The 25,174-nt window shown below is 33.7% G+C and overlaps 2 protein-coding genes across 3 annotated transcripts in view; one reads left to right on the forward strand and one right to left on the reverse strand.

The window, feature by feature from the left end:
- LOC134263777 (uncharacterized) overlaps window positions 1-2,857 on the reverse strand; it is a 71,829-nt gene extending 68,972 nt beyond the window's left edge. For both annotated transcript variants that reach the window (XM_062746155.1, XM_062746154.1), the window contains exon 1: window positions 2,609-2,857. The gene's annotated coding sequence lies outside the window, so the exon portion shown is untranslated. The remainder of the gene's footprint in view (window positions 1-2,608) is intronic.
- LOC134263773 (uncharacterized) lies at window positions 1,586-15,224 on the forward strand. The gene is made up of 9 exons (XM_062746151.1): window positions 1,586-1,730; window positions 7,856-8,018; window positions 8,277-8,377; window positions 8,465-8,584; window positions 8,693-8,869; window positions 10,662-10,777; window positions 12,825-12,942; window positions 13,182-13,190; window positions 14,110-15,224. Exons 1-9 carry the CDS (start codon window positions 1,586-1,588, stop codon window positions 14,619-14,621), a joined length of 1,461 nt encoding a protein of 486 aa, XP_062602135.1. The 3' UTR covers window positions 14,622-15,224.
- The last annotated feature ends 9,950 nt before the right edge of the window (window positions 15,225-25,174 follow it).

Consider the following 25,174-nt stretch of genomic DNA (forward strand, 5'->3'; position numbering starts at 1 on the left):
GTCCAAGAACAATTGGGTCTCATCTGCTTATGGATATAACCCCCTGGAGGGCCGCTAAAAAGATTATCACAGATGACAGTTAAAACTTGTACGGAACTGACCCGACAGTCTCAATGTTGCAGTGCCCAAAGGTTTGTATTGCTTCAGCATAACTTTATCTACGATTTATTGAGCTAACACAATTATATTCCCATAAAATCAGGACAGATGCACACTACCCAAGTTCAGACGGAATTATTTTTATCATCTATTACTATCAATTTGACATTGCAAGGACTTCTACATTGCTTTAAACTGATTAACAATAAAGAATCTGACAGTTGGTGACTGTAAATTTGTCCCATGGTGAAGAAAAATGTGACATGTTGCACGTACAATCATGTTATCTATATGATGCAGTTTAGCTGCATCCCATTATTATGTACTTCTTTTCATTTTTATTTACAGCAAAATAAATAATTTCTTGTAAATGAACATGTATATATAAACACTTTTCTGAATGTAAAACCCTCTAGGCTTTGACTTTTCGAAAAAGATCTGGGTTCTGAGTGTATCCAGGATTTCTCCTTACACTCAGGCAATGGCAATTTTTGTTTAAGTCTGGCTAAAATTAATTCTATGTTTAATCTCACCTAAAAATTGAAGGATTGAGAAAAAATTTATCACAAAAATTTCAAAATGAGTATTTACTCATTTACATGAATCAAAATGATTTACTGTGGAATCATCATTGTTTGTTTGACCAATGTTCGTGGATTTCGTCGGTCATCCTTACCCATTAATTAACATCCCCAAGTAAGTTTATTTTTTTAAAACATTTTGATTCATTGAATTATCGTATTTTAGGAGTAACCCATGAAATTATTTTCATGAACAGGTCACATTTTTCTTACCAACGACCCCCACGAATAAAAATGATTCCACAGTAACTGTTTGTGCATCATGGCTTATTTTGTGATTGTGACTTTTAGTAAATCTGTCAGTATAGATAATATTAGACATTTGGCAAGACACCTGAATATCGATATTTCAAAATTTCGGGCAGTGATTCATTTTACCCTGCGTATTGCATAATTTACGCATTACATTCATCAAATACCCATTGGTTTAAATTTTGTCCAGTGCATCACGAATACGCATAAGTGATAACCCACATAAAATAGAATCGAAGTTTCCAGTTTCTATTTTTATTGCTCATTCTGTTTTTCGGAACTGCCTCTTTCATCTTTTGTAATAGCGTTTAGAGGGGTACCGAACAGGGTGCATAGCAACGAGGGTAAAACAAATATTACAATTGGCTGCAATAAATGGTAACCAATGAAATCGTCCATTATTCCTAGAATCGTATACAAAACGAAAGTAAGCATGGTAACAATTTAAGAGTGCTATACGCCGCTATGCCTCCCAAAAAAGTAATAGAACTGCTCCAAAATCAAGGTAAATTGAATAGTTTTTTTTACCCAAACAAGGACGTCAGTACAGTTAGTGATGTGAACAACAACAATGACAAAAATGATCAACATGACGTTCAGAGTTCAGATGCAAAAAAAGTTAAGAGAAAAGTACAGAGAAATTTTCAATCAAGATGGCTGTCAATTTATTCCTGGCTAAACTGAGAAATAGGCTCACAGTAGAAACTCAGTCGAAACTGATGAGGGTAAAACTGTGCAATTTAGAGAGAGGTGACATTGTAGAGAGGGCTCTGGGTGTATGGAGAAAATCCAAAAACCGTAGGGCTTATTCAATCTCATGTTCAAGTAATTAGACATTACTGAGTGATAGCTGATGTTCTCAACTTGTGTTAAGTTTTACAGTTTGTTATTTAAGATAATTGAAAAAAAAAAAACTTTGCTTGATATCACATTCTTAGTTGATGTTAAAATTCTGACCCATCGATTTTGAGTTCTGACCCATTGCTTTCTGACAGAGGGGTACACTGTACCCATTCAATCAATTTTCAAAATGAATCACTGTTCGGGACAACATAACCTTAAGTTTACTTTCTATACTATATATACTCAGTTGGAGAGAAGATTCTTTTAAAGAATTTATGCACTTTCACTATATAATCAATAGAGACCCATCCCCAACTTCAGAACCCCTGACCCTAGGGACATGAATTCAATTTTTCATAGAGGACTCAATGCTTACTAATTTTAATCCAGCCAACTTGAAGTCCAAGAGTAAATTTAAGCAGCAGATTTTTAAGATTGCACTACTTTGTTAGTTTTAGCCTCAGGTCCCAGGGGGTCATGCACCAAGAAAGTAAATAAATATTGTTCTCCTTTACCCAAAGAAGTTATTTGCAAAAATATGTTGAAATTGGTTTGTGGTTCCAAAGAAGAAACTGAAAAAAAAATTACCACAGACAATATGACACCTGATACTGGATAAAATCAGATTTTGAAAAAATTGCACTGAGCTAATAATGTCCTCTTTATCGTAACTTAATTTTGATAAACCAGCCAAGAGTGTCAAATGTTTCTTTTAAATAGGTAAAAATTACACATGAAATTTCAAATCTTAAATTTTCAATCAGTACATGAGTTAAAACTAATACTCAATTTATGAAGAGGATAAATACATAAAAGAAAATATGGCAACTTACCACTAAAGTTGCAACCTTTAATCAAGAAATTGATGCAGATGTGATCTGGTATTGTGAGTCAGGATTGCACACAAAAACTGTTGCTATGGCTTACATAATGCACACCGAATCAATATACATCAAGTAAACGCACGAATCTGCAAAATAAAACCAATCTCATTTTATATATGACTTGTTCCGTTATTGCCAAGAAATTCAGTGTTGGACAACACTATCATTTGCATCCAATACCATACCATCATAACCTTGTTAAAGCCAATACGTCTGCTTACGCGAAAGCCTGTAAAAAAAGATTATACTATTTGTCAGACTAGAATAAAAATTATGACTTGGCAATTCCTTGTCTAGAAATTCTGCTGGAAGACATTGAATCATTTAATAAAATAATAAAAAAATACTGCATACATTGACAATATTCTTTCAGATTTTGATTTTTGTCCTACACTTACTTATACAATTCATTTTCCTCAAAATTTATATATTAAATTTGTCAAGCACAATTTTTTCTTAAACATTGCTTTTTATATTTTTTTAGTTTTTGCATATTTTTACTTCATCTTTAATTTAATACCCATCATTCCTCTTTCTGTATTGAATGAATCATTGTCGTCTGTGCATTCATAATCAGGGATCATGAGGGCTCTAATGAAATACACAAGAGACCCGTGGGCCACATTGCTCACCTGAGCACTGTGGCTAGGAGAAAAGCAGAAATCAGTTCAGTATTGAAAAGTTTAAATCAATAAGTAGTCCTGACGGTGACCTATCCTTAAAAGGGAGGAGGAGGGTATAATTTGAACAAACTTCAATCTACACTAACTAAGGATGCCTGCATATTTCTTTGGCTAACTGTGGATTTTTCCCCAGCAAGTTTGAACAAACATTGTGGCCCCGTCCTACCCCCGGGGGTCGTGATTTGAACAAAGATGAATCTACACTACCTGAGGACGCTTCCAAATAAATATGACCAATCATTGCTTTACTGTTCGTGATAAAAAGATTTCCCAATATATTCCTATGTAAAACTTTGATCCCCCATTGTGGTCCAACCCTACCCCCAGTGGTCATTATTTGAACAAATATGAATCTGCACCACCTGAGGATGCTTCCATATAAATATGATTAATCATAGATTTTTAAGAAGATTTTTAAAGATTCAAGAACAATGCATACATAATCATCATGTATTCTCAAGTATCTAGCAAGTAGCAACTAATAAAATGGAGGCTAAAACAATGTCAGAATAAATATCTGACTGACAGCAGTACAAGAAGTGTCCCTAGCCCCAAGGGTTGGCCACCACTAGAGTCTTTCAGGGTTCTTTACCAGTATTTACTTGCAAAATTTACAAACATTGATCAGTATGTTATTGCCATGGGCCGACTCCCTGCTCCCCTGCAGCAGTCTGCTAGTTGAGTGTTAGAGGCATGTCTATATCTCTTCAGCATACACATGTAGTAAAGCCTGGCTTGTGTGACAATCCCGCTGTCTTCAAATCCAGTATAATCACTATATTTAGCTAATTGGTTAGAGTTAAAACTTTGGTTTTATTTAGCTACTTCAGGTAGCTTTATTTGGCTATTTCAATGCAACTTTTCACATGTAATTTTTTTTTTAAATTTTTTAATAAATGCAAAAAATCAAAAGCAAATGTCTACAAATATATATCCTGGAGTTTATTTAAAAGGCAATCCAAGACAGAGATAGTTTTAACATTAATGTGTTCGAACACTTGTAGGCAAATATATAATTTGTTGTATGTATAACTGCATACCACCTTGCAAACTGTGAGGAAGGGATAGGCATACATGTCAGATTACTTCACACATTTTGTTGCATTAATTATCAATCATCTTGTAAGCCAACACGTACTGTTGTTCTCTGTCATTTCATTCAAGAAGGAACTTTTTGGTCACAAATTAACTAGTACTGTTGTATATAACCCCATAACTTTTTCGAACTTCGATTTAAATTGCACAGAAACTGTGAGAGAGACCCATCTTCTTAGTTCTAGATCGAGTTCAAGCTCAAAAGTTGAAAATAATCACTGAAAGTGTTATTTTCTGCAAATCCTGAGAAAAATGCTTATTTGAGAATTTTTTTTTTGATTTACTAGCTAAAAAGAGCTACTTCAAATAGGAAATAAATATATGTGGTAATTCAAGGAGAAACTACATTTTGATTGACAGACTGATTGAACCAGACCTGGTCTGACGTAATCTACACAGCAAGTCGATCTATGGGGCGATCTTGCAGATATTACATTATAAACATTGAAATACCTTAAAAAGCTTCTGTATGGATGATTAACTTCTCGTAATTTACGCAAAAGCTACCATTTTCTGAGATATCTTTTCCCCATTTCTTGGAACATCTTCCCGCCAAATGTCTGCAAACAAACAAGGTGTGAATGTCGAACCCGATGTTAATGATTTTAACAGGTACTTGCGGACGAGACCTGTCAGTCACCACCCACCCTTTCTTTCTCATGGACATTCAACACCGAGTCTTTATTGATATTTCTTAGCAAATTACATGTTTATTAAGTACAGTAACTTATTTATCCTGCACATCATAAGAAAAATCGGGAAACTCCTCAAATTAATAACAGGTGCTTGGGGACTGGGCACCCCCCGTGTTCTGTAACCTAAAGGTCCTTTGACTTTTTAAAGCTGAAACAGAACTGCATTGTTTTATTATCAGAGAGTATGATTTTTTTTAAAAAAGGCTAGTTTGAACTTAAATTTTAGATTTCTCAAAAAGATTTTTTTTTTAAAAATGAAGCACATATAATATGATGTATGTAGTTTTCTGCGAGACTTGTAGGGAAAAACAAAAGACAAAGAATTGATTTAACATTTGCATTTCAGATATACAAATAGTTTTTATATAGTTATAAATTAAAAAGGTCAAAGAACCCTTGGGGTACGGAGCACGGGGGAATCCCGTACCCATGCACCTGTGAATTTAATCGTTCAACATACAATAACAAAATTACTTAACACATATACGTGTAAATATTTAAATGTATAATGTGCAGTTATGGAGTGTTTTTGAGTGAAATGTATAATTTGGAATTTTCTCCGCTTTGTCTTTTGATATAGATAATAAATGCATGTAAGTGTCTTTGGAAGGGGGGGGGGGTAGGAGTACTTGTGATATATTCAAGTAACATATAAGTTAAAAAAATATATATACATGCATGATTCAATATAAATAATACATTCTCATATTGTTGATTATTCATTTTCATTTATAATTTCATTTTGTTTATTTCGTTCATTATAGGACGATAAGGATTTCAAAAATTAATTTCACGACTATCGGTCACAAAAAATAAAGCTAACAATCCCCCATTTAATATTTGATTCTATAATGTTCAGATCAGGAACCTTAAGTTACTTGTATACTAGGACGAACTGTTGATAATCCCTTCTAAAACATTAACAAAAAGATATTTAAAAATCGCAAATTAAATCTTTTGGCTAAAATACACCGATCAAACGGTTGATCCCGATTTTTGGCTTGGTTTTAAAAATATTCAGTAATGAATATGATCCTTTCTAATCTTGGTTACCGCATGCTTAAGACAAAAATTAGGATCGGGTGGGAGAAAAATGTAAAGTTTTTATCGCAATTTGTTTTCAATTAGCATCAACAAGAGTGAATCATGTAGTACAGAGGGATTTTAGAATGGATGGTACACTGGAATATATGTCTATATTGTGGCGGATCCAAACATGATATTCTTATTTTTAGGGATTTGTTCTATTATAAGTTTAACAGGTGAGTACAAAAATAACAAAAACTTTCTGCGAAAATTGTGCTAAAGAAAATCATGTTTGCAAAAGAAGAAAATGACGAACACATCATTTGCTTTTTAGATATTCAAATAGCTTTCACAAAGTTATAAAACATCCTGTTTTACTCAGGAATTTCCCAAAACTGCATAAAAGTTTTTAACCACTAAATTAAAAAAAAATATCTTCACATGCAATGTTTTAATATGTTTCCCCCTTTGTACACTAGTGCGGGTGTATATATAAAAAAAATCTTAAGAGTGAAGGGAAGTATAAAATGCGTACAAAACATCGAAAAAAATTCAAATATCTAATTAAATAATTATGAATTCCTGAACTTTTTTCTTACAAAATAAGCGTATCGTATTACACACGATCTGGTCTGCAACGTAAATAGAAAATCAAAAGTTCAAATAGATGATCCAGGATATCTGTTTTGGGATTGATAACAAATATAGAAGTAAAGGGAAATTAAAGATATCTCATAGCCATAGTAATCAAGGAGAGGGGACGGGGTATATATTGTAAGCTTTATTGTTTTAGTGTCATTCCAAACTGAAAGCATTTGATCGAGTCCCTTTGAATTAGCCTTCTCCTGGCCTTTATGCCTTTATTTCGTGTTCTAGTAACCAGTATTTCAAATTGCATTGATTTTAGCTATGGCTTTGTCAATTTTTCACAACGCAAAAAGTTTTGTTAATTTTTTAGGGGTGGGAAAGATAAGGAGGAGGGTTGCACCTCTAAACCCCCACTGCAGTATAGAATGTATATGATAATATTTACATTTCTAATTTTTTTTCCTGTGATAACTCCTTGCAAATTAGCAGAGTTGATTTCTTGATAATTCCGCCGGAATGTAAATTAGGCAAGTCGATAGGTCAGAAGCTAAGGAGGCCTAATACGCATGCAAATCTCGTGCGCATCTGTCTCTGTGTCAGACGCTAAGGAGGCCAAATATGCATGTAAATCTCGAGCGGCTGTCTTTGTGTTAGACGTCAGTGGGCGAGGACTATTGAAATAGGCATGGAAGTCCTCGTGTAATTTAAATTTATGTCTACATTTTTAAAGTATAAATCTACAAGTTTATTTCACAATGAAATGGAAACATAAGGAATCATTGTTAGTATAGTATGCCAGGGACATCAAATTATCCCATGTTTCCCACTATCGTTGATGCCCTGGCATACTATACTAACTAGACAGTGATTCCTTAACTATACAGTTATAGAATGGATTTTTTTTTCAAGACTATTTCTGAATGCGAAAAAACATACTGTATGCAGTCCTAGGGCGCCTCCGAAAAACACATAACCAAAAAAATTGTGGAACAATGGTTCCACGAAAGTTGACAAAAATGAATTTGATTTCTCATCAATTCTTCCAGAAATGCAAATGCAACATTCTTAATTCCAAGTAATATATTCAAACACGTGTCTATTTTCTCTAGATGGCACGTGTACGTTTCCTGGGACGCTGGATGGTCTTTGGACGAGTAGCCACAATGGAGACTTGACCTTTAATTCCACCCACGTGGAATATCCCGTGGAGGCCACAGGGGGAAACCTCCTTTTCGAATGTTATGAGTTAACAGGGACTAAATATCTTCTGAGGTGAGTTATGTCACAGTATAGTAGTCTTTTTTTCAATTTGCTGCTAACTATATAATCTATATTAACTATTTTTATATTATCTTTTTCCTTAATATTCTATTTTTATGTAAACTTTCATCTCTGTGGTTTGATATGTCTGTTCATCGTTCTCCCCGAACCTTTGCGGAACCTTTCTCTAATAATTAAATGTGAATGTTGAAAATAACATCCAGACAAGATTTCTAACAATCTTAAAAGTAACAACATTCTTATTCTTAGGTCGGAGACTTTCCCATTGTTCAGCAGCTTTGCAGTGGCTGTACTGTGTGTGGAGTTAACCGAATTAAAAACCAGTCTCTATCAAATGAACATCTACACAAGTGAGTAGAATTCAAATGCTTAACTAAATACATAAAACTTAAAACTATACCGCAAAATAATATTATTGCTGTAAAATTTCCTCACAGGTAAACTTGCTGATGCTAATTACCAGAGGGTAAAGTATGTTACCACTTCAACAACCGTGACGGATTCAGTGGCTTGTGACAACTCAGCAAATACAGAATTTCATCTCCTCGTTAAAAACGGTAAGATTTTAAATGTTATATGTGTAACCAATACAATTTTATATGGAATTGTTTACAGCACTGCCAATTATCCATGTATATAATGATAATTTTGGTGCCGTTTTCCAGGATCCTTGTCTGACGTAGCTATACAATGTCCGGATATTCTCCTTGGAACATTTGTGTATACCTTCAACGAGACTTCATGTGTGAACGACACAGGCTCTCTAAATACCTGTGGTACTACCAGTCTAGATACTCTTTCCTTTAATTACACCGCTTGTTCAACAGAACAGGCCTATTCAGGTAAATTTGTCATCTTTAAATACTATTAAAAACCAGCTAATGAATCAAATAATTTGGTAATCATTCTCTCTCTCTCTCTCTCATAACTGCTGATACTTCAAAGAATTTTTTTTTATTAGTATATTTGAAATATAGTCTCCCATTATTTCTCTTTCCGATATAGTTTATCATTATCTTCAGAAGATGGTCTTTGATATCCAAAACCTATAAATATGATACTGTTGCATGCAAGATTCTATTCAAAATATATGTAATTTTTCCTGTATATACAGTTGCTGTAAGCAAAACAAGGAAGTCAGATTTTTAAAGGTTCTTCAACTCTATGTTCATATAAAATTTTGCTTTACCCTTTGACTGTTTTTCAAAAGAAAAATTAATATTTTCTGATAAAATGTCCATTTCAGCATCCTTTGCAGAGCAAAATTCTCATAAATGGCCGCTTTGTCTTGACAATTTTCAAAATAGAATTTCATCCCAATTACAGTTATCTCTCTTTTCGGGAGGGTCAGTGCACCTTAAAACGGTATTAAAACTGGAAATTCATGTCTCCATTCCAGGATATTGTTTTTTTTCTCAAATGAAATTGAAATTAAAATTGTGCTATTGAAACTAGTAGAGAAAATATTAGAAAATATACTTTATGAGAAATTGTTAGAACTTCTTTTCATTCCTTGTTTACATTCATTTCTTTAACAATGCTATGTGCATTGGATAACTTCCTAGAACATCGTATTATTGAATACATAAAAATGCACCTAACAGAAATGCATAAAAATGCACCTAACAGTACCACAAGCAATGTATTGAGGTCTATATAAAGTAAATAAAAATGTCGCAATAACTTGTGTTATGTATTGAGAATATCGATTTGCTGAAAGCTACACTAAATCACCGTTAATCCCGTCAAATACCCGTTTAATCGGTTTGATCACTCGCTCGCAAACATTTCTTGAGAGGGGGGTCATATGTTCCTTCTACTAGCTTTTAACTTTTTTCTTTCTATAAAAATTGATATTTCCTTTATAATAATGATCTTTGTGATTTACATCGAATACTAATTGTTTAAATTAGAGAATAAAACATTAACACTTACAGAAGTTTTTCTTTTTTTTTTATCGCCATTATAAATTATGAATATACATGTGCGAACAATCAGTTCATGTCACGTTTCCTCAAGCTATAAAATCAATCCTTTTTATTACTTATTGTAAATTTAAATTGCACATGTGTTTAAGAGGGCTGGGGCGGTCGCAGCCATTTTTAGACTATATTGATCTCCTTTAAAAGAAGAGCTCCATATGAAGATATACAAAAATGGTCAAATTTTAAAATTAAATGTGTTAAATTTTTCTTTGCCAAATGATAGTTGACAGCTTAAGATTTCATATCTAAAAAATTAAGTTCAATCTGGTGGTTTGTTTGTGATTAATTTGTTGACCTTAAACAGTACTTTGATTGAAAACAACTGTGTAGATTGCAACTTTTTTATGTTTGAAATCAGTGAGCGAATTTGAGAGAGAGAGAGAGAGAGAGAGGGGTGGTTAAGAAAAATACATGCACAAAAATCGTATCTTTGTCTTTCTTTTCAATGTAATAATGTAACAATCTTAACTACATGTAGGTATATTTCATATCCTATTTATACACATGTTATAAATACTTGATGAATACCCTCGAAATAAGTACTCTTTTTAAAACTTTAATTGATATTAATAATATTAAATATAATTTGAATAATCGAAATATATAAAATACAAGATATGTAATACACGTTCCTTTATCAATGGTACAGCGGATGGTAATGTGCAATGCATATACACCTCGACTGTTGGGTCTGCCGAAAGAGTGCATGTCTATAATCTGGACACGACCACAGATGAATCCACCTACTACAGATTTACGTGTTATGTAAGTAAAATCATTTAGTTTTTACTTTATATTCTTTTTTCCACAGTATCTAAAAAAGTTGAATAATTCACAGGTACTTGTGGACAGGACCCCCCCCCTCGATATTCAACCCCGGGGCTTATTGGACATTTTTTTCCCCACAAATTATATTTATTACACTTATTCATTATATGTACAATATGAAAAAAAATTGTCAAAACCCCAAAACAATCGCTCCACAAAAAAATACCCCACTATATAATAGGCCTTTCTCCCTTATAATGTATAGTGGGGTATTTTTTTGTGGAGCGATTGTTTGGGCGTTTTGACAATTTTTATATTATGATAATTATGCTTGAATAAAGGATCACTTCATTATAAATAGGGATTTGACCTATAGGACCGGGCTTGGTTTTTTCTCTACAAAAACCTGGTCGATTTCCGTTCTGATTAATGGCATTAGGCTGAATACATATAAAAATTTGTTTTTCCTAAATCTTTTTTCAGCGAGGAGAGGTATGAGGAACCCTTTTATTGATTTCCTGAGTTTGTTATCTTAAGTCATAACTTCTCAATAAGCATAATGGTAATGTTTACTGCCTCTGAAATTCTATTCTTTATGTTTAGGCAATTTTATCCGTGAATGTAGTAAAACATTCCATTAATGTATGCAAATTATATAGGCCTAAATCAAATCCGAGGAGTACAGTTACATGTAGCCAAAATCAATGTTATTAAATCCTAAGGAATATATACAATTGACATTCATCGCAGCTCAATGCTGCGAAAAACCTGTATTAAGTAACACAGAGTGAGTTATTCTTGTCCTCGGAGAAAGTGTGCTTATACTTAGGTTTGTTCCGCCTGACTGATATTGGATTTTCACGATTTGATATCTCTTTCGTGTTTCTTATCTCAAGAATGGGCATGCATAAAGGATAATACACAAGGCTATAAAAAATATAAAATTGGCTTTGAAAAGGCGAACATTAAAAAATTTAAAAGTGTAGTACCAGGTGGATTCGAACCCCCGACTTTAAAATGTTAGTGTGCACACTGTAATAATCATCGTATATATCAACTGAGCTAGTCTGACTATACCATTTACCGGTATAAATTTGAAGCAGATTATCAAAATCAGGTTTCCTTATTTTTTGTAGGTTTTTTGTGAATTTCGACCCTAGGGCAGGGGTGCCCCTAAAAAAATCCTATCTTAAATTAATCCTTACATCCAAACCTATCAAAATATCACAATTTTATTTAGGGGCAGGCCTGCCCTGAAGGATTTCTAGGCCAAAATTCATGCAAAAATCGACACTTTTTCGGACAAAATGGTGTTTAGGCCAACTTTGGAGGTGTATTGTAAAGTTATAAATAATAAATTTTAGGTATAAAATACAAATTTGAAAAAATTAGACATATATACGGTAGAAAACAACAAATAAAGATTAATTATTCAATGTCACTTTTTCCGGGAAATTGTTCTCTCCTATAGGTCAATTCTTTTGTCAAAGCGAATACATCCTTTATTCAATTTTTTCGTTATGTGCTGATTTCATATCTATACCAGAGATGTACAATTAGTAGAAAGAAAGATGAGATGTTTCTTATCAGCGATAACGATATTTTTAAACTATAATTTTGGGATAGCGGTGAACGTCATGCACTTTTTCGAACTTTGAAATGTTTCTTAGATTTAAAAGAAGACAATTAGTACAATTCTCTGTCGTCCTTGCACTTTCAGTAAGGCGTGACATTCTCGGCACTACGTAATTAGCGTCTCTCAAATGCCATATATAGATCCTCATTGGTTTAGAAATTGATAGCATCAGCAACTTTAAATTGTTGTTGACACTTTCCCGTGCGAAACGCTATCATTGGATCATTGCTACACTCGTTGACATTTGCCCGAATTTCTATCCCATGCATATATTTCAACAGTGAATGAAAGGCTGAAAATTTTAGGCGCTAATTATGTAACATCGAGAATACCACGCCTTACTAAAAGTCCAAGGATAACTGAGAATTGTACTAATAATATGGCATTGAACCAAACACGTGGTTTCAGATGTTGGAGCAATCTGGAGACCGAGTGATTGGAACACAGCACCCCCAGGACTGCCTCAGTACCCAGACCACGACGTCAGTCGACTCCCCAGGGGCAACAATCAACATGACAGCTTCCGGTAAGGGTCAAACCCTCGTCAATCTGAATTTGTGACGGGATAAGAATGAAATCATCGCGAAGGATCAGCACTTATTCCGAAATGATAAAAGCAAGACACTGTAATATCTTAAATCTTGAATCAATGTTGCTGAACACCAAGTTTGTGGCAATTTTTAATACAGAACAATATTTCATAATTTCAATATTATTAAGAAATGTATAATCATCATTAATATAGTTGTTTCTATTTCATTTCAGTCACTTGCGGTGAGTACCATGCACTGTTCTAAAGATAAATATCGGTAATCGACCGGTAATACACTCTGATTAGTCCCAGGGTCTTTGTTCTGTGGATAAATTCAATGTTTGTAGAAACATGCAGGATGACGCTTTCGATTACAGTATCTGGTTTGTAGAAAACTATATTATTAAAAAAAAAGACGAGAATAAAAATTACAACATATACCTTGATATTGAATCAGAAGTCGAAAATAAGATATTCTTATTCTTATAAAGGGCTTGCGGTGACGGACGGAAAGTTTTTACATGTAATATAGGGAAAATGATTTCGAAATCAGTCAATATATACGGAAGAATTTTACTTTTTAATTGTGCTCTGATCCCACAATGTCTTTGCAAAAAAGGGACAACATAGCATTATTAACTATCTGTTAGAATTATCTAACTAAAAAAAAATCACAACCCGCTTTAGTTACCTGGGGAGCTAAATCATTTTAAATGGTCTCAGTTTTTTTTACCTTCCATGATTAATTTACCTTTAAATACTTTTCAAAAACGTTTTTATCTGAATGATGGGACGGGGCATCCATTCATTTTGTTCCTTGATTGAAATTCTTTTACAAGAAGCAAGTATTTTTTCTTATTTGGCTCGTCTTTAGAAAAATACTGTTATGGTTAATTTTCAAGCTACTGGTACATAAGTTGATGCTAAAGGGATTTCAGTCTTGTGACCCGTCAAAAGGAGATGCTTACTCCTTCTAGACACCTGATCCCAGCTCTGAATTTCCAGGGGCTCGTGTTTTGCGCCCTCTTCACAGACTTGTATTGTTTATAAATATTTCACCATTTTCAATGAAGAAAAGAAATTAGATGAACATTTTTTTTAATTCAACATGTAAGCAGATTTTTTTTAACGGAATATCTTAAAAATGATTTTTATTTACAGTTCCATCAACGACAACATCGACGGTTGCCACGGCCGCTATAGTGGCTGGAGTTCTGGCCGCTTTAGTGGTCCTTACAATAGCGGGACTCCTCATCGGCTACTTCTGCTGGAGGGCCAAATGTAAGAAAGAAAAAGTAGAACCGAGGAAAGGACTTCCACCAACCAGCACAGGTATGCCGACATTTCTTTCCCATCACATGGACAGCGGAAAACCCCAGGGATTCAATTCAATGAAGCGCGAACCCTCCAATAGCACTTTGCTTTCAGACAGTCGTACAAATTTGATTCTTACCCCAAGTACATTGCACCCTAACTACATTAATAAGCACGATGCTGTGGAAATTCCCGTACCTTTGGATGCTAAGAAGAGCATCTTGCCTCCATTGAATGATCTTAACGGAAGTCAGCTGAGCTTATTGCGCAATGAGGAGTCGATGTTGAATAGCACTAGAAAACATGCGTCAAAAGGAAATACCAAAAAGAAAAAGAAGGGCGCTAAAACAAAACGATGATATTTCGATACCTGATCATGAAAATGAAAATCCATATAACTTTAATTGATAAATAATGGATTATGTCCGAGATGTGTTTCGTATATTTTCTCATATTTCCCTGCGCATGAGACTGCGCAGAATTTCGTTGCTTATCATTTTGTTTTATTATGTTGTTTGTCTTGTTGCCTGATCCATGCATTTGTTATAGTGCGGACTACTTTCACACTTGGCCTCACAATTAGAAGCTATAGACTTCATACGTAATTTTTTAAAAAATTATCATAAAATTTTTAAATTAAAAAAATGTAAAAATTTGAAAGGTTATTTAAATTGTTTCCTATTCATTTTGCTTATTTATTTTTCAATGTATGTTTGTATTAAATTTCATCTTATGATTAACGTAAATTAAGACATAAGTAAGTCTGATGCTGCTTCGAGTTTCTGGAACCAGAACTATTTTTTTAAGTTAGTGCTGTTATGGATAATTTTAAGCATGTATTTGTAGTGTAAAGTGCTTTATTAGCTTTTAAGTGCTACTTTGTGAATTTGTTTAATGTGCGTCTACATTTAATCTCTAAACCTTGCCAACTGATAATATGTGATATCGTTTGTTTTATAAATAAAATTCCAACTTGTTCTGATGTTGTTTTCATTAACTTTTTTCTCCAACTTTTCTCCCCTACACAGGAATGCCATTGACCAAATTACCTAGTATTAAAACACCAAACCGTCGATGACGTCACACCATCGTCATCGAACTATATCACATCGTATTTTATTGAGATCCTACCCACATCCTACTTCCTTCCTATATCCTTCTCATCATAGCATATTAGCCTTTAACCGTGAATTACCAGAAGATTTCATTTCCAACTCTATCCCGTTTTAGTTAGACAGTAAGTACTAATACATTTGAGTACTTTGAGCACAAAACGATGTGCCATTTAATGCATTTCAAAGTGCAGGAGAGATTTGTAAACTGATCATGTCCTTTTCTCCGACAGGTCATGAGGACATGGTCAGTGATGTATCGGTGATTTCTATTGGTCAAGAAAGCGGAGATAATGGCAGCGTATTTCAGCAAAACGACTGCATTAATCATCGCTGTGCTGACAACGCATTTCTCCAAAACGACGGTATAATGGGTCAGTCTCGAATGGTTTTTGCTAAACAATGCCAAAACGTATCAAATCCGAGTGAAGTATTAAACGAAGGAAAAGGTATTTTACAAAGAAACCAAACAAAGACCAGCATGGTTGCAAAGTTGATTTCTTTTTTCAGCTTTAAGAAACCCGATTCCACATGTAAATTGTTGATAAAAAGTGCAGAAAAGAATGTAGAGAAACAAGTGAAAGATTCACTTAAAGATGTGGATTCAGATGTGCAGACGGTGAAACATGACACGTCAGATGACGTCACCCGACATGTCTGTGTTGGTTCCAACGTCAAACAGCAAGCTGACAAGGCAACACTATCTGTTAAGAAGCAACTCGTAATAGACATTAATATTTCTATGACATCTGAAACCATATTTAGCATAGAGTCAGAAACTTGCAAAACCAATATAAACACTTGTGCTCAGCAATCAACTGCAAATAGAAAACAAGCAGAAAACAGGTGCATAAACGATACTACACATGAAATCGACACTCCCTCTTCAACACAGAAGCACAAAACTGACAATCACTTCCCTAATTCACCGTCTGCTGAAATTCAATTGTGTGAAACTAACAAGGTTGTAAAAGACTGCTTACAGGCACACTCATATTCTTCATCTAAAGCACCAACTCAACTCACTACAAAATCTTTAAATCATATTTCTGATAACGACTCAATTAAAGCTGATTTCTACGAGACAGAGTCTAGGAAGATTAGTGTAGCCCCAGAGAATACAGAGTTAGAATTTACACGTTTGTCGAACACCTTTGAAAGTATATATAGTGACAAAAATAATGAAGCGTCTCCAAGCAATTATGAACAAATCAAAGGAGTAAATAGCGATATAAATAATCTTAATCTTCGTGTCAATAAGGAGTCAGAAAGTCAAACAGGTCCTGAAAACGACGCAGTTCAAAGAGATAATGAAGAGAAAAACATTACGGATGACAAAACGTTTGGTATGCCATGTATCAATGATATCGACAATACGACAAATTCAATCCTCGCGGAAAAGTCTCAGGACGATAAATATGTTGATTTACAGATATCTGAGAAGACGGATGAGACCTATAAGTCAAATACAATGACACGTTCCGAGAAAGTAACGAATAATCAATCCTATTTCACATCCGTAAGCGCGAAGCCCTTTGATAAATCTCCAATTATCGAATCAAGTTCAATGCTGCCGACTACAGTATTGGAAACTCAGTCCAGTAGTTCGGATAACAAAGGAATCGGTGAAAATCAAGGACATTTTACTGACAATTTATTTTTATCACATCAGATATTACAAAATCAAATTCGAATATTAGGTCCAAGTAATCAAGATTCTGGCAAACATTCTCAAGAAAAATCAGAGATACCAGAGAGTAATGCAATAAAGGGAAACGAGTATTCACAAAGAGCATTACGTCTGTCCGAAAATCGGTCTGGAATAGAACAGAAGACTGTATCTGATCATGATGATTGCAGTAAAGTTACTTATAGTAACACCGGAGAGATCAACACTGATGTGCCAGACCTAGCAGACAAAAATACCCAGACCATGATACCAGTAGTGAAAAGTGGCGAACATCACACTCCCTTACTAAACAATGAGCCAGAAATTCAGCATTTGACAGTTGTTCAAAATAGAAACAACAGCCTGTGTTTACAGGAAAATGATAAATCGTGTAGTGATGAAAATAAGACGTATCAAAATAGCAGAGATGAGTCTGAAAACATATTTTCTAGAACACCCATGGACATTTCCTCAAATTTAAACGAAAAAGTCATAGGAATTCCAGATATTCTCAGCCAAGAACTCACAAGTATACCAAACCAAAACCCTCCAAATTTTCATTCTTTCAATACTAAATATCTCACCATGCAAAATGCAAGCCCGAAAAATGATCTTGGAAAGAAAACTGAAGAAACAGAACAATCTACAACAAATAGCACTGAATGTAAACCAAATAAAGTTGATGAACACGGAAGTAAAATCGTGGCTTCAAGGTCAAATGAAGTGATTGAATTGAAAATAGATATACCCAAACAAAGACAAAATGAAACGATGTCAAATGAAAAATCTTCAACAATACTTGAATTGAAATCAAATATACCTTCATTAAAAAGTAGTCTACAGATAGATTCAAAAGTCTTACATAAAAAGCCGATGATTTCAAACAAAATAACTGCAAACACTGATCTTTTACGACAGAAACCCACACCAAGGTTGTCAAAGCCACAAAACATACCAACAAGGATGTGCCAAACAAGAAAATCTGATGATGTTTCCGAGAATATCAAAACAGAGAAGAAGGAACAAGCTGTAAGAGAAGATCCTTCGGATGTTCCGGGTATAAATGATCAAGAAGAACGCGAGTCTCAAATGATTTCAAATTCGGAATACTCTGATTCCTTGGACTCGAGTTCAGAGGACGAGGAAATCCGAGTAGAAGAGTTTTCCTTGGATGACACAGACGATGATACGTGGTCTTTGGCTACGTTTGCCATGCCAACAAAACTTGAAATGAATAGAGAGGAAGAGGAAATACCGTGGAGGAACTATAAAAGAAAACGATACAAAGAGAAGCTGAAAAATTTTACTGTACGGTATGAACAACCAAATAAAGACCCGTTACAGGACATAAACGATAGAGAAAACAAGAAAACAAAGGAACTGCCATTCTTAAAATCTAAAGGAAACCTTCCTTCTCTAAACGATGAATCAATATCAGACAGCAAAGTCGTCCAAAATACAAATGAATCAGGAAATTGCAATTTAAGTATTAGTAAATTCGATGATAAGACGGATGAAATTTCAACCCCAAATCAAACATTAAAATCTATAAGTTCAAAGGCTGATTCCTCCGAGCCAGTTAAAGGAAATAGAGACAAATCACGAATGATGGCGAAAGAGCATTTGCCCACAAGCGACATCATAAAGACTAATGTTGTGAAAGATTATGAAACAAAATTTCCAGCAAATAAAACAAAGGAGCATCGCTCAAAAGATCCAAATATTAGCTCTGCAACGAAATACAATATAAAGAACTCTGATCATGTAACAGATGAAAATATTGAAAATTTCGCTGCCAGTACGAAAGAAAGCAATGAAAACGCTTCTATAGAACATTTACAGAAAAGTGTAACTTTACCTGATATTATAATGGGAGAAAAGACAGACATCAGTTACGCATCTTTGCCTGGCACTGGAAATCAAAATAAAACCAAGCAGTTGCCGAAGACAACTAAAATATCCAACTTGTTGGCGAAATCAGACTCGATGTCTTTACCGAAAGTGTCAGACAGTGTCAAGTATACTTTGCCTACAAAAGAATCGCGCACGAAATTGAACCAAGAAACAAAGGGAACAAATAAACGACCAAAAGAGGTATCATCGAAAAAAGATAGGAAGCCGGTTAAAAAGAAATCAAAGAAAACTAAGACCTCCAACTGTAATAAAAACACAAGGTCTAGTAAAAAGGGAAAACCTGAATCAGAAGAAAAGGAAGAAGAGATTATAATTAATTATGATAAATTCGGTGAGAAGGAGGAGAAATTAAGGAAACAGAAACCAAACAAATTCCGATTCGACCAACTTCCAACAATACTGAAATCTAAAGCAAAGGAAAGGAATGAAGGATTGAAGACAGTAACAGCTATCTCAAATGAAGTTACCAAAGAAGAGGTGAAACTCCCCGAAGTAGTAAATATGATAGACAATATGATAGAGGATAATGACAATGCGAATGACCAAATAAGTTATGAAAATCACACATATCAAGAAAATGCACAGGAAAAAATTCCAAAAGCTCATAATACAAGTAAGCCAAAGAAGAAATCAAAACCAAAGAGAAAGAAGAAAAAGAAGTCACCTAAATTAAAGATTGAGATCAGCAGTAGTAACACTGACAGTGATGATATTGAAATAGACCCAAACGTTTATTTTACAAATAGAGCTGGTGGTTCTTCGCGCCCTGCCTCCTCCCACGAACTTCCACAGCTGATCAACAAGATCAAGCTCACAGCGAGCTGCACCGACATCAGGTCACTGTGTGGAGACCTGGATTGAAATTAAGGAGGCAGGGGGTTAACAAATTAGCCATCAGATATTACTTAATTTTTTTCAAATATATTTTATTGAGCTGTCAATTATCATTTGGCAAAGAAAACTTTCATACATTTTAGTTTTCATAAATTTTATTATTTGATCAATTCCAAAATTTGATCATTTTAATTGTATGTTTTGATATGGAGATCTTCTTCTAAATGAAATAGATATAATCTGAAAATGGCCACAGCCACTATCAAGTTGTAATGATTTTGGCATTGGGATTAATTATTGCATAACGTTATGTTGCACCACTTTCTCAAGCATTGCTAAAACAATTTGACAAACACAATTTCCTTACTATTAAAGACAGATGATACAAACAAATTTTATCTTTGGAGGAGACTTAATATCATGTCACAAGTTTAGAAAAGTAGATAATTCTTAGAATTTTTTCTCCTAAGAATTGGAAAATAAAATAGACTTGGAAAATATAAGTAATATTTCAATAAAATTATAAAAATGGATAAAACACACTCAGTAAAGGTTTACAGATGAAAATGAATTTCAGAATATGTTAGCTTGGTGTTAAAAGTATAATATAAACTTTAGAAAAATGTACCAAGCCAGGTGAATTTTATGAGGAAAAGCAAAATGGTAAAAATCAGTCCATATGATATAGGGTGATTTATACCATTTAGCTTTTCCTAATAAAATTCACCTGGCTTGGTACTAGTATATTTTTCTAATGCTTATATTACATTTTTAGCACCAAGCTAACATATTCTGAAATTTGTTTTCACCTGTAAACCTTTACTGAGTATGATTCGTTAATATTTGTTTTTATATTGAAATATTAGTAATATTTTACTAGTCTATTTCATTTTCCAGTTCTCAGAAGAAAACATTCTAAGACTTATCCACTTTTCTAAACTCGTGACATGATACTTAGTCTCCTCCAAAGAAAAAAATTGTTTGTATCATCTGTCTTAAATAACATGAAAGTTCATTAATCATACATTTTTGAGTTATATGTATATGTCCTTAATAAATCTCTTATCTGCTAACATGTCATTTCATTATCGTTTAAAAATCAAAACAAGATTTATTTGTGCCGAAATCTTACTTTTCTTCATTCGTGATAGATAGCAGACGATTTTATGGTGAAAGGGTACATTTACCTTTTCACATTCCACTGGTTGAACAAATTCAGTGGAATTCTTGGGTTTGTCATCAGATAATGTAATAGAGAAAGAGGTTTCTGAAATATATTTCACAATTTCTGCTAAATGCTGTATATTTTAGATAAAATAAATGTTTTTAAAAAATACTTTTAAATTGAAAAAAAAAATGATTTGATCATGAGAAAGAAAAAATAAAATCTGCAAAATATAAAAAACAAAAACTTTTAAAGTAGCTTGCTTAAGTGGAATATTGTCCATGTAGTGAAGGTTCAATAAAATGCTTACTTACATGAAATATATCATTACCAAGTTGTTTGTATTGATTTGTTTTTTCTTCTCCAAAACAATTCGACCAATGCTATTCACACAGAACACAGAGTATGTTTAGGTAGATGGGATCCAAATTGGATCACAATTTATTTCTGTAAATAAACACAGAGACAGAAAAGATGAAACTTTCTTGTGAAAGCTTCCTAGCATGGGTGATAAAATGCATAGGAAACGGCTTGTGAAATCTTTTTTCTAGGGAACAACGAAGTCATGATTAATCATATTTATATATTAATGCATCTGTGGGAAGTTAGTAAAGATTAATTTTCGTTCAAATTATGATATCTTGGGGATAGTTGGGTGCATGCACTCGGGGACAAAATCAGCAATCAATGTTTTACAAAGGAATACATTGGAAGGATTAATATACTTTTCTTTCTGTAGAACAAAAAAGCAATGATAAAATCATGTTTATATAGAAGCATATTCAGGTAATATAGTTTCAAATTTGTTCCAATAATGGCCCCAGATGTAGGGTTGAGGTGCAGCTGGGATCAGTGTTGCATGGATATATGTAAGAAAACATCTCTTCAAAAGCAAATCCATGACAAGTCGCATCTATCTAAAAGTACCTTGTTTTGTATATAAGCAAGTTTTTCAAAATTATGGCCCAGGTTAGGATGGTGCCACAATTACCATTGTTACAACGCACTTTGAAAAATTACGCACTTTGAAAAAATTTTTCAAAGTGCGTTAAGTTTTGGGACCACGTTAACGCACTTTGAAAAATTTTTTCAAAGTGCGTTGAATTTTTTGTCTGATTTGAAATAGACGCAGCTTTTAAAAATTTTTTCAAAGTGCGTTATAGCAATTTTATCTGTACATCATAATTTTACACCATCTAAACATTTAACGCACTTTGAAAAAATTTTCATGAAACAAAAGGAATTAGACTTATATTTTAGAAATAGACAACAGTATTATCCCCTCGCAACGTATGATGGGATATAGTGATGCGATTATGTGTGTTATAACTTTATGTGTATGTTAGTTTTTTCTGTGTGGAATTGACGTAATTTGTATCGGGATCGATGTCAAATGATTTTACTGAAAATGCTTTTTTGGGAAGGAATGCTCCGCTTTGCGGTGCCCTTACTTTGATGTGTTTTTTTTTAAAAACTGATTTTTTGAAGAAAACCAAGAAACGGAAAACACAAGAAAAGACTGGCTGAATTAAGGTCTATCTGCTCAACTCTTTATCATTCCCACCCAGATATATCTATAACTCGTTACCTTAAGTGTCAATGATATTTGAAAAAAAGAGCATTCTAAATACAGTATAAGCACTGTACAAGGAAGTCTGTAGTAAATCGAAATTTTGTTCTTTTAAATCTCAAAGTCTATTTTTGTTCATTTTCAGGAAAATCAGAATATTAATTACTAGCTGTAAATTCCTTATTTTTCGCGAGTGTTTTTTATCGCGAACTGGCTCTCAAACGTCAAATCGCTAAAATTATAATTCGCGAATGAACGGTTAATGAACAGATTTTACATAGATTTAAGCATCAGAAAAATAAAAGCGAGTAATATTTTTTTTCGCGAGTGATACTTCCCGCGAAATTACGCAGAAATTAATTCCTCGCTTATATTAAGGAATCTACAGTACCTGTCTGCTTTTCGATGTTAATTTGATACCATATCTGATAATCTCTCTGTTAAACTCCAGGTATTTAAAAACACAAGTTTTGCCAAAATTATAGAGTTATTTCTCTTTGGTATCCCAAATAAGTAAGGTTTTATGAAAATTCATATAAATATCTATAATTTTTGTTAGAATCATTCCAATATGTTAACTTTTGAGATTTGACTAAGAGATAGGCGGAAGAACAATACTATCGTTCGTAGTTCTTTACGACATTGAATATTGACCTTTTGACCTCAAATTCAAAAGGGGTCTTCCTAAGGCCACAGGGATTCTGTTATGTTAAATTTCATTGCAAATGTTCAAAGGGTTGGCGAGAAATCGTGTGGAAACGAAAGCGTTACAGAAAGACGGATGGACGGACAGCTAGACGGACGGACTGACAGAAATGACCCAAATTAATATCTCCCACTTTTCAAGCGGGGGACAAAAAGTATCAAATCAGGTTCAAATGATAATTTGTAGGAATATTGACTAAGCCATGCAGAATTTTTTTTTTCAAAGTGCGTTAATATGGTCGATATTAACGCACTTCGAAAAAAAAAAATTTTTCAAAGTGCGTTAACCTGGTCCCAAAATTTAACGCACTTTGAAAAATTTTTTCAAAGTGCGTAATTTTTTCAAAGTGCGTTGCCACATACCATTGTCTTACATAGGGAAACGAAAATGAATTTTAGAAAAACATTTCCAAATAGGAACGGTATAGTCTTGGTCACTACTCGTATTTGTGTTAAAACATCATCAGCAAGTTTAAAGTTTATTCAAAATATTAACTTTGAAGGTAGGGTGGGGCCACTATGGACAATCAATATTTTGAATACCCGGTATTAGGAATACATTGGAAATCTAAAAAAAAATATCTTTTCAAGAACAGCAAAGCAATGATCAGTCACATGTATGTAGAAACATCCTCATATGGTGTATATTAAAGTCTGTTCTAATTATTAACACTATTTTCACACCAGAAAAGAAATTTTCCATAACGTCAGTTGGTCATTCTTATAACCGTATTTTAACCATTAAATACGGCAGACAAACAGACTATCAAATAAACATATAATTATGTCAATCTGTGTTCACTGACACAATCGTTTGGTTTAAAAAAAAGAATTAAATTAAAATATGAAGGAGTAAAGTACACAAACTGACAAATAAGATACAATTTATTTTAGCTATGTGATTGACATTTATAAATGAGTGAAGAATATGGAGATAACGAACAATATTCAATATCAAAGTCCATAAAACAATTCAAAATAGGAGTAGAGCTAATATGAACCTCCAAAACATCAGAGGTTATATCAGGTGCCTTGGAGGAGTGAGCATCCCCTGCCGACTGGTCACACCTGCCATGTGGTCCTTGTCATGATCGGGAAATAACAGAGAAATCCGTCGTCAATTCAATGTATAAATAATGGACTATCAATTTATATGAAAAAAGTCAGTCAGCATTTACTTCGATGATAAAATTGTATTTGCTGACAAGGTAATTGTACATATCGTCCGTTGAAACGATGGCTTTAAACGAGACTGTTGACATTCTTGTCTCATCAACATGTTTGTCAATAATTTACCTCGTTTTAGAAATTGTCCATACGAAGAGCATGCTCTTGTGTATCGAATCAACTGAGCTATATAAACTCCGTGTGCAGTTGATGAAGGCATATTGCTGCATAAGTAAGGGAAGTTGACAACAGAAAAGTTGAAGTCATCACGTTTACCATACATCTTGGTTATTAGATTACCTTTTACGTCTTTTTCAAGTAAAATATCCAAATATAAAACAGATCTGTCAGACTCCGTGGTATCTTTTATCTCCAGCTCACCAGAATATATCGTATCGACACAAGAATAGAATTTATCATTGTTATTTGACAATACGTCGTCGATATATCTAAATGTCGAGTTGAAGTCCACAGCAAGTGTTTTCTTCTTTTCACGCATAAGGTTTTGGACAAAATCTGAATACAAACAAATAATAACTAACATGAATGACAAATGAGATTATTTCTGCTTTCCCATCGTCTTTGATAAATATTATATTCCCACCTGCATAAGATGCTTATGTGTCGTATTTATTCGATACTCAAGAGCATGCTTTGAGAACGATCAATTTTTAAAACGAGACCTACCGTCAAATAAGTTGATGTCACAGAAATTTCAGCAACCTGGTTAAAAGTCAGCATTTTGGTAAATTTTACGGCTATTATAATGATCTTGT

The sequence above is a fragment of the Saccostrea cucullata genome, unplaced genomic scaffold, assembly GCF_032062105.1.
Source record: "Saccostrea cucullata isolate Sc308-1 unplaced genomic scaffold, CSIRO_AGI_Scuc_v1 ctg2338, whole genome shotgun sequence".
NCBI lineage: Eukaryota > Metazoa > Mollusca > Bivalvia > Ostreida > Ostreidae > Saccostrea > Saccostrea cuccullata.